This window comes from Diplotaxodon limnothrissa, linkage group LG5 (assembly GCF_057381915.1).
Source record: "Diplotaxodon limnothrissa isolate DT_005_m linkage group LG5, D_limnothrissa_male_GT1.1, whole genome shotgun sequence".
NCBI lineage: Eukaryota > Metazoa > Chordata > Actinopteri > Cichliformes > Cichlidae > Diplotaxodon > Diplotaxodon limnothrissa.
Window position 1 is genome coordinate 29937547 of NC_140600.1, and position 11154 is coordinate 29948700.

The 11154-nt window shown below is 42.5% G+C and overlaps 1 protein-coding gene across 1 annotated transcript; it reads right to left on the reverse strand.

The window, feature by feature from the left end:
* Positions 1–2228: 2228 nt before the first annotated feature.
* mcm2 (minichromosome maintenance complex component 2) lies at positions 2229–10021 on the reverse strand. Its single transcript, XM_085353530.1, has 20 exons — positions 10016–10021; positions 8781–8968; positions 8504–8676; positions 8299–8423; positions 8067–8205; positions 7871–7968; positions 7596–7717; positions 7179–7386; positions 6938–7072; positions 6480–6671; positions 5675–5768; positions 5502–5580; positions 5122–5293; positions 4896–5022; positions 4507–4619; positions 4044–4208; positions 3689–3763; positions 3303–3485; positions 2701–2856; positions 2229–2339 (listed from the first exon to the last, which is right to left on the reverse strand). The coding sequence occupies exons 1-20, from the start codon at positions 10019–10021 to the stop codon at positions 2229–2231; spliced, it is 2661 nt and encodes an 886-aa protein (XP_085209656.1).
* Between the last annotated feature and the right edge of the window lie 1133 nt (positions 10022–11154).

An 11154-nucleotide genomic window follows, 5' to 3' on the forward strand; every position in this document is an offset into this window, starting at 1 on the left:
TAGCGAGTAACTGTTTGAAATGTCCGATTTATTTTTTAAATAAATGTTATCAGACAAACAAAAATAAATAAATATACAAATTTTAGTATTTTCAAAAGGAATATATGTAAAAACATCAACAAAATAAGGCACAACAATTCTAATTTCCAGATTTCAGTTTTTCACAACATAAAGCTTTTTTCACCAAAACCTACAGTAAATAATATAAATATATAAACAGTGCAAACAATTTCCAGTGACAAGATATGCTGTAAACTTTATATTCATTTTTGCTCCAAATGGCACAGCAGCGTCAGAGAAAACATTAGAACGAGGCATCTTCAACATATGTACAGTAAAACAAGGCAGCTCAGTTTACCCTAAGTTGTATGGGTGTGCATCTATTTCTGCATATTTAGCAAAAATGTGCCATTTCTTCACTCAGTGAGGTGATGGTTAAGCTTCAGCAGCAGTTTGCTCTCAAGGTTCTTTCTGTGAAGCTGTAACTGTTTAGCAGTGAACAGGAGTCCTGCATGACTGAGAAGTCCTTCACAAGCTCCAGATGCAGGAAGAGCTGTACTGACTTTGATTGACAGTGTGAGGAACGCCATGCAATAGATCAACACCTCCAGTGAATGGACATGAAAGGTACCTCTTCAGCTCCCCTGCTTCTGGTTTTCCTGACCCCATGGATCCATCATCTTCGTCGAATAGGCCGCTGTTTGTGCTGGCCTCATCCAGCTCTGTGTCTAGGTGATGTCTGATGAAGTGGAGACCTGTGGAAAGATGTAACGTTTGCAAAAGAATTAGGTCGGGGCTTATTGTGCTGTATACACTGCCAAGCTGCAGATATTTGTTTGGAGCTAGCCTCCAAAAGCTGGCCATACACTGTGCGATTTTTGGCCCATTTTGAGCCGATTTTTCAGTCGCGCAACCGTTTTGGGGATCGGCCCGTGTTTTGCCTTAATCGTGTGTCGTGCATCGTGTAGTATACATGGGGTAACGAAAAGCAGTTAACACCTCACGACCAGCTCCCAATCATCAATCGTATGGTCGCAAGATAATCAAACCTGTTTGAAATCCTGTCGCCCCTCAACGCAGCCTCTCACACTGCTCACGCACAAACAGAAATGAAAGAGAAAATGTGGAGCAGCACAGCAGTGCAGCGTCTGACCTGGACACAAGAGATGGAGGCACAACTTGTAGGATGAGGCAAGCTCATCCGAGTACGTAAGCGTAGAGCTTGCCACCCAGGCAAAAGAAAAATAGAGCTATATCACGTTATAACATGAAAAGTTTATTGTTCTAACAATATACTTGTCTTTAATTTGCTGCAGTTGTTGTCATCAGGCTTGTTTAACTAGAATCATGTACACCGCTTGCAAACTTCTGATGTTACTACTGTAGATTAAAGTCACCCGTCAACAGGCTCTGGGTCTTTTCATCCATACAAGGTAGAATTTGGCAATGCATTTATAACAAGTGTAGAAAATTTGCACCTCTCTCAATCTGCAAGTTCAACTAAAATGTTGAGGCACTCGTTTCACTCAGTGCATTTTAGATGATTTTAAATTACATGGAGAAAAGTCAGAGCAGAGACCAGTAATTGATGAAATACATTTTTGAAATCAAAACAGAGCTGCAATCCATCATGAAGCAAACAGTGACATCATCAAGCACTAGTTTATTTTAACCAGACTTATGAAGCATGGAGGTTTCAGTTCAAGCTACATTAACTTCCTGATGAGAGCACAAACCTCCGAGAAAGAGCAACAAGGTCTGAAATACAAAGTCAGTGAGTTTGGACAATGTAACAACGCATTCAGATAACGTTACGCAAAACAATAAACGGCGCCACATTAACATGTACATTTATTTACAATCAACCCCCCCTGAAGGCAGATGCAGCGACCCCCAGCACAGAATAAACATGTTCCTTTTCTCTTTTTTTTATTTTTATTATTCATGCAGTTTATTTATTGTTGACGAATTGCTTATCTAAAATAATTTACAGTCACCACCGGTATCAATCCATCAGAAACAGTGTGGTCATCAGCTGCTGCCTTCAGAGTCAAATCTTCCTTATCAGATGATCCTTTTTATAACAGTCCTTCAACAGCGGCTGCTCTTCAGTCACCTCCAATCAGTTCAGAGCCAAAATTAAGAGTCCTGAATCCAGTATGACCAAAACCGAAGTAAGAGCTCATAATGTAGGAGGTGTAAGAAGAGGAGTGAGGTTGGAAGGCTTCTTAAAACTGCTGCAGTATCAGTTTCTTCTTGCCGTCGTGGCTGAACTTGTTGGAGTGGAACAGGTCGCTGTCGTAGAAGGCCGACAGGTTGTGGATGTTTATCTGTCTCGCCTGGAGGGGGAGGAGCAGGAGAGTCAGGCAGGTTCAGGATTGTGTTCATTTTCATTAAATATGTGATCAGTTTAAGACCTCCAGGAACCAACACACTTTTGAATGGGTTCACCAGCTTGCTCACATTTTACTATTTGATTTTTTTGAAGTTCAACTGAGCATTACACACTGGAGGTCTGACTGCTCTGATGAAAGGATTTCCCTACACCTACCCTACTACATCCTATTATAATGACCTTAGTGTGAGTTTCTAAGATAAAAGAGTATTTACGACTAGGAGGACAATAAATTTAAAGTGTGTGTAGTTTCACATCCTGTCCAGTCTAGAGTTATAACGTACTGCCGGTGTGTCTCTCAGTACCTTATCCTGAAGATCTTTTTCTGGGATCTCGATGGTGTCGTTCTGGACTCCGTATCTGTTCCTCTGGTAGGCGACCTGCTCGGCCACCAGCTGTTTGAGGATGAAGAGCAGCAGCTCGTTGTTGTCTCTGCGGAAGGCCAGATAGCGGGCGAACGTCTGAGCAGATAAAAATATTAGATGAGGTCAGTAAACACAATCAGGAAGAATCACATACACTTCATACACGCTCCATAGACACTTCATTTTGTTGATTTTTCATAAATTTATAGGGTTTTAAAAGAGAAAGTGGCTGTTTGCATGTATAGTACATGTATAATAAATACATTTACAAAGTTGGTGAAAACCTGCTGCTAAACATCAATAATCTGTTCTTAGTTTAGCCTTAATACATCTGCCCTTTGGCAACCTGGTACCAATAAACTACCTCAAGTTAGCTAAAAAGCTGCCCCTGCTTTCAGACATTACTGGATTTACTTCAAAGCCTTTTCTGCATGTAAAACTGAATTAAACTACAAGTCTTACTGAATCTAAAAATGTGTCCATCGTTCGCCTTTGAGAAGAAGCATTTTAATGTTTGAGGCCAACAGAAAACATCCACAAACCTTCCTCATGCTCCTCATCACGCTGAACTTCTGTGTGTCGATGAAGCTCTCCAGCATGACCCTGATGGCCATGTTGACGTCGTCCTCCAGTACATAGTCCCTCAGGTGCATTTTGGCGTGAGCCTCCGCCATGCGGATCATGGACTCAATGTGACGAACCGTGATGGGGATGCTGCCTGTGGCCTGTGACACCAAACCAGAGTGGGTTATTTCCACAGTCACAGATGAATAGTTTGATGACTCTGAGAAACAAATTTGAGTATAGCACATGTTCTCACACGCTTTTCTTTCTTAGTGGTTTGACGAATTCAGTTACTCTCCCTGGATTTCAAAAACATGTTTATGTGTAAATGAGAGATAAAGTGGGAGGAGTTTTTCAGACTCACCATTGACTCTTTACGGAGGTCACTGTAGATGCGAGCCACCTTGTCCTGGTCCATCTGGTTCAGTTTCGGGTGAACCTTCAGACACAAAAAATACAAACTTTACCTTCAATTTTCTTTAGCTTTAATTTGCTGCAATACACCCACCTACCTACAAATTCTTATAATTTATTTACTGTTTGTTAAAATAAATCTTGTTTGGACAAAACTTGTAACACAAAAAAACAAAAACAACGTATAATGTAAAACAACAGCTACCTCATTTCGCAAGCTTTCAGGCTGATTACATAATTATGATATTCCAGCCAGAGAGAAACAAATAAACCTGAGTGAGGATCTGTGTGGCATGTGTTTGTACCCGCTCTTTAGCATAGATGATGTACTTCCTCAGGAGCTCCTGTGGAATCGGTGGCACGTCGGATGAGTTGGGCAGAACCACCTCCTCCAATGCCACTCCCCCCTCCTTGCTGCTAGGGTGATGCTTGATGTGGGAACCGACCACGAAGCGCGCCAGCATCTCATCCTGAAGAACAGAAGAGCCACAGTGAAATTTACATCAGAGAGGAGGTAATCAGTTATTGCAACAATATTGGGAATAAACAAGCATGTTTTCGTGTGTTAGAGCCCAGACGTCAGTTCAGGAGATGAGGAGGAAGAGGTGCATGACAAACATAATAAATCCTCTCAGTTAAATATTTGGAAGTACTAGTCAGTTTCACCAGAGCAGGTGAAGACAGATGATTATCCCAGTTCAGTTGTAGTTTGATCTAAAGAAATACAGTGTCCCACAGCAGCTCAGCATCAGGTGTGTTTGCATCTACCTGGACGGGATCGATGGTGTCTCGAACAACACACAACACGTCAAAACGCGACACGATGGGCTCCGTCAGATCCACGTTCTCAGCAAAAGTCAGGGAGGGGTCATATCTGCCACCTGCCAGGAAACAAGAGATATGATGTTGCTCTTGAAAGGCCTCTCTCACACTTCCTTTGGACTAATTACAAAAGGCCTGTTCTCAGACTTCACTGACTTATATCCAACGCTCACTTTTTAATATATTCATAAAAGCTGCATGCACGTGTCCATTTATTTTATGCATCCTTGTAAAGAGTAGCTCAGATTATAACCAACTGCCAAAAATAGCTTAATCAGCATTTAAAATGAATCCATCTCCAACATACTGAGCTAATAAATATGACTGCTACGTACCGATGGGGTTGGCAGCAGCAATGACTGTGCATCTGGCCTGCAGCGAGGTGACGATGCCAGCTTTGGAGATGGAGATGCTCTGCTGCTCCATGGCCTCGTGGATACTCGTTCTGTCTGCATCGTTCATCTGGGAGGACACAAAGTCAGGTACATGCACATTTTTATTTTTATTTTTTTAAGAGAAGGAGGGGGTGCCCACCAATCTGGATACGTGGATTCAGCTCACCTTATCGAACTCATCGATCAGACAGACTCCACGGTCGGCCAGCACCAGCGCTCCCGCCTCGAGCGTCCACTCACGGCTCACTGGGTGTCTCTGAACATAAGCGGTCAAACCAACGGCGGAGGCCCCCTGACCTGTGGTGAACACCGCACGGCTCGCGACCTTCTCTACGTACCTGCAGATGGAAACACGTTAGCGCATCTTCTGAAACAATCCTTTTACTCCCCCAACAGATTTCTTCATCAACATTTTACCTCTGTTGCACAGTTGCGGTCAAGAGACACAAAATACAGCCCTGCATATGTAAACTTCAGGCCTTTATTTTTTTCCATCAATTAATTAACTTTAGCCACTGACAACATCGACTGTGTGTTGAAACGTACTTGAGGAACTGGGACTTGGCGGTTCCTGGGTCTCCGCACAGCAGCGCATTGATGTCCCCACGCACCTTATGCTTCCCACCTGGAAAAGAAAGAATTGAGAAGAAGGGGAGAGTTAAAGGGAGGACAAACTGATCCACTGTTATTCTTTCGAATTCAGAGATGAGAGGCTTTACCTGGATTTTTGGGCTCCCCTCCAAACAGCGACAGGGCGAGCGCTCTCTTGATGTCCTCATGCCCGTAGATAGATGGCGCCATGCTGGCAAAGATCTGCAGACAGTAAAAAGGAGTTACCAAAACATTTGCACTGCAGTGGTTGGACCAGTGCAGATCTGCTATCACAGTCAGTTCATCATGTTTTTAATAATAATAATAATAATAATAATAATAATAATAATAGAGCAGTTAGCTGGGGAAACCGGCAACACCAGCCACAGTGGTCACACTCCTAAAAACAATTAACAGATAAGTGTCTGTTTTCTAACCCTAACCCTCTGCTCCCTTTAGGGGTCGCCAAAGTGGACCATCTGCGTCAATCTTTTTTTTGCCTAACTGGGATTGATTTTCATTCATGACACTGAGCTGTAAGTTAGCATTGAATCATCTAAAACAAATAGGAAGGACTTATTAAATTCAACAGGATTTTTTAAATCTTTGTTTTGGAAGTGAATGGATGGATGGATGTTTTGTTTTAAAAGTTAGTTTTATTTCTAGACTGTTTTCTAAATATTCTTTGCCGTTTAACATTAGAGACTTGAGCTTTCATAAAAATCTAAATTTTTAGAGATTAATCTAGAGATTTCAATTAATAAATCTAGAGATTTCAAATTTCAAACTTCAAATTACAATCAGAAGATCATTTTAAAAGACGACATCATCCATTTACAATTGAATTTTTACTTTTTGGGTGATCTGTTTTATTTCCTTAGAGCCGAAATAACATCCTTTCTCCATTTTTACTATTTGTATCAGATTACTCACCCTCTCTCCGATACGTTCGTCCTTAGACAGAGCAACAATGGCTTTGATGTCTTCGTCAGTCAGCTCGGCCACGGCGACCCCCTCGTCTCTGCGGGTGATGTGGTTAGCCAGGATCACTGTGGCAAACACCGGGAAACCATTCGCCATGTTCAGAGAGCCATCGTAGTTGTTGTGGTAGATCCCAGTCAGCTCCTGATAAGCAGAAAAACATGCATCACTTTAAAACAACAGATTGTGAATATTCTAAGTCCTTAATATACATTGAAAATTACATGTGTATGAAACTGATTTAGTTTTGCAACACAGCATGAACTCTTTCTCGACCCTAATGTTTCTGCAAATGTGACTAAACGTTTATTTCCATCTAGCCTCAAATGTCTTTAATTTCTACTTTTCTGATCAATTTCAACCCTCCCTGCCTCAAATATGACAATTTTATTTTCTTTACACAGACTCACAATCTCATCTCCAGGCTTGCAGCTATCCACAAGGTCGGCCAGGAGGATGGCATCTTTGGAGCGAGGGAGTCGACCTGCAGCCACCTTACCGGGACTTTCCTGGATGGTGATCCTCTGGTAGTTCTGGTACACCGTCTGCAGGAAGGAGGCAGTAATTTTAAATCCTCAGACTGGGCACAGACCCGGCAGACAAACTACAACTTTCACAACCAACCATCAGCCAGCCCGGCCCTCCCCTCACCTCCTCCATGTTGATCTCAAACGGTCCCTGGGATTGACACTCCGGACAGGAACCCGGCTTCACCTCCTGGTTCTGGGACTGGAAGAAGGGCCCTAGCACGAAGTTACACTTGTTACAGTTGTACTTGACCATGCCGAGCTGAGGCAGGACGCCGGTGCAGCTGCTCACCACGCCGCTGGTCCGGATGAGCTGGTTCAGGTGGAGCTGCCTGAAGAGGACAACAGAAGAAGAAAACAGTTGGTAAAGAGCAGAAAGCTTCACCTAAGTAGCTCCTTCATATATATAGACGGCCCTTTTTGGAAGAGCCACAGATGTGCCTCGCCAAGACTAATGTGGAGGTCTCGCCTTAGTTTCATTACTACTGTGAATTATTCCTTCAAGTTGAAAATACCTGTTGGGTAAAAACTGAAGTGTTACCTGAGTGATCGGATCTCCTCGACCAGAGGCAGGTTGCAGATGCGGACATGGATCTCGTAGGCAATGCGATCATATTTTGGGTACATGGCAAGCACAACTTCTTTAGCAGCTTCATCAAAAATCTGGCAAAGAACAATCAGACACGCACCGGAGAAAATAATTGAAGGACACTCACATTTAACTTTCACAGCATTTAATATCCGCTAAAGTTAAATATAAATGCATGAACAAAAGGCACAGTAAAGGACATTAAGCAAGATGACAAGTTCACTAACCTTCAGCATCTCAGCTGGAGCTTCTGGTAGGAAGTAAGCCAGGACGTGCTCCCTGGCTGCGAGGTCCTCGTAGTTTACTACCAGGCTCTCCTTGTTCTCTGGATTACAGGTTCAGATTGATTCATTCAAACATTGCCAAAAATCAGCCAACAATTGTATTTTTCCACACATTAAAGTTTACTGAAAACTGCACTACCTTTACACATGTCGCTGATCTTCTCCTTGAAGACGTTGCGGCCGTTTTCATCCACGTGTGTGCGCAGGAAGTTCTTGAAGCGGTTGTAGATTTCCAGCCGCGGTGCCGCCATGGACACCCACTCCCTCACTGTGTGGCCCTGCAGAGCATGTGAAAACGTTACAAAGACGTCCCAAACAGCCGGACCTGAAAAACTTCTGTGTGCTAGCTCATCTCCAATGTCATCACAAACCTTCATGTCCTCCAGATTCTCAATGCTCTCAATCATTTCCTCTTCCTCGCCATCGCCTTCTGCTGCCCGCTCAGCCAGCCGTCTTCGCCGAGCAGCCGGGCGCTCGTCATCCTCATCTTCGCTGTCTGGAAGCCAACAAAATGAAAGAATTAATCATAGCCTACCCATCACCACCCTGACAAATATCCACACACTCAAGCCTCACCGTAGAGCAATCCTGGCCTCACGCGCCCCCTGGCTCCCTGTTGCCTGTCCCTCCTCCTCATGGCCTCCTCAGCGGCCGCTCGGGCTCCTGGCGACAGCTCTGACAGCTCCTCATCATCGAGGTCCAAACCCTCTGCCTCGTACTGATCCAGCTCCGGAATGGCACGGTAATCCCTGAACAGAGACAGAGTTGTTATGAAGCCCTAAAAAAAAAAAAACCAAAAAAAAAAAACCCCACAGAGTTCATAGCTTTAAGGCCATTTTAAATCCACGCTCACCTCTCCATTCCATCTCCAATCAGTTCCTCTCCATCTTCTTCCTCCTCCCCAGGCAAGGGTCCATCTCCCAGCAGCCCCTCCGACTCATCCTCGAAGGGCGGCAAGTCTCGTCCGGGGCTGGAGGTCAGGTCTCCCCTCCTGGAGGCTCGGCTGGGGCTGGTGGCCATGTGGTATGACTCTGAGGAATCCTGTCAACAACACGAATTCAGAACAAATAAATTATTCTTATTTTTACTGCCAAAAGTAACCTGACATTGTCTACAGCTTCCACTGTTCACATACAGCATTTAATTTTAGTCTGCGTTTTTATTTTATTTTTCTTCTAGCAGATTCAGGTTTTTTTGCATTTTGTTTTCGGTAGATGGTAGCAGCAAGAAAGACAGTAGGTAGAGATGGTGATGAGGGCAGAACATTTTAATACATTTGGTACATTGTGCCACTGCTGTCAAAGGATTATTGTCTTCAAGTAGTTTTGATGTACATCAATTTGAAATTTTTTTTAAATATTTTTTAACTGGTAACTTTTAGTAGTTAGTTTTATCTAAGAAGGGAAGAAAAACTCATAGGGCTGTGTGACTTCTTAAAGACCATAGATCTTTAAAAGTAGGACTGTAAGACATGTTTATTACACTTAAGAATGTGGCGAGCCAACATTAGAAGCAAAATGTAATTTAATAGCTTAAGTATTACAGGACAGTGTATTTTAATGATCTTTTAATGATTCTTTACTTGATTGAAACCAATCATTTAAAGCTCAACATGGCTTGTAAGTAAACTATAATCAATTATTCCAGATGTAAGGACTCATGCAAGGGGTGTAAAGATTCAAAAAAGTTTTATTATTCCTCGGTTGTTACTTGAGACGGTTTACATATGCAAAAACAAGCTAACTGACCACATGGCAGGTCTCCTTTTTACAGCGAAGGAACAAAAAACAACAACGGGTTTTGGGTCCAGTCTACGAAGGTGAAAAACGGTTCTTAGCAAAACACGCGCAGTTAAAAACTTCATAACGTATATTTTTAATTCTGATATCTGGCAAAGAATGAAGCTCTACATCAACTCTTGATGACGCTCTCTGTCATTGTTGTGACTCGACGAATGAACAAAGTTTATTTTCCCAGAAAAACTAAAGCTGACTGGTAAAAACTGCTTCGTATAGATTAATGCGCCTCTGCCTACAAGCTGAGCCCTCCCATTAGAGCACTGCGCCTGTTTTTAATGAGTTTACTCACCGCCATCGCTGCGTTTCTGTCTTGCTGCTGCTTCAAAAGCTACTTATTCTTCTTCCTACCGTGAGTCGCTTTTCGCGCGAAAGGACCATGTGACACTCAAAGCCCGCGAAAAATCATGAATATTCAAGAGAGACGGCTGAGGTTTTGCTTTCTCATTGGTGTATTTGCCTGAAAGAGGAGGGAACTTAAAGCACGGTGTGTTCGCTTTAAGACAAGGAGCAGAACGACCGCTCGTCCTGTTGTGTGATGACCTTAATAAAAAACAACTAGGGTCGAGCCGCAGAATAAAGCGAACGCATCTTTTGTCTGAGCGCGATGGAGGGGCAGGGTTTATTACGTCGTATCGTTTCCCGGGAAATTTTTGGCTGCGTTCAAATCCGCTTTATTTCCTCCCTCGTATCCTCACTACAGTAAAAATAAAGTGGCTTTTGCCCTCCTGTGGATGTTTTTGCACTGCAAAAAATATTCACGTGCGTAAGTAACATCAATTAAATCAACACATAAGGGATCAATAAGATAAAATAATAATAATTTGTATGTATAGATGCGAAGAATGTGAGACAAGAATGAAACACAGAAACAAACAAACTTTAGAAACTTAAATAATAACAAAAACACATGCTTTAGTAAAAGTAATTCTATAATGCCAGAAAAAAAGTTAAACATATTCAAGGAAAACATCTGCAGCCTGAAGTGACTTCGTTTAATTAATTCAATTCATTTAGTGAGGGCAGTTCCTGAAATTTTAGTTGATTCTGCAGCTGATCCCAGGAGCAAGGAGCTGCAAAGCTGAATGCTCATTTGATAAATTGAGTTGATGAATGCAAGCCAGTAAGTAAGAAGGCAGCAAATGTGTGCTGTTTTATGTGAATAGCCTTATAAATAACAACAATTCAGTGGCTAGGGCTATAACATGACAAAGAAGACCGCTCAACCTGAGCATACAGCATACAGTGAATAGTACAAGCCTTTATATTGAATCAGTGCTCCATGATAGACAGAATCTAGCATCAGTAAGGATTCTGACAAAGCATCCATATAAATCACATCATCATAATCAATTACAGACATAAAGTGCCTCAAAGGATCTAAACATATCCCTTTAGTACCAAAACAGGTGTGATAATGGCCTATCTGCA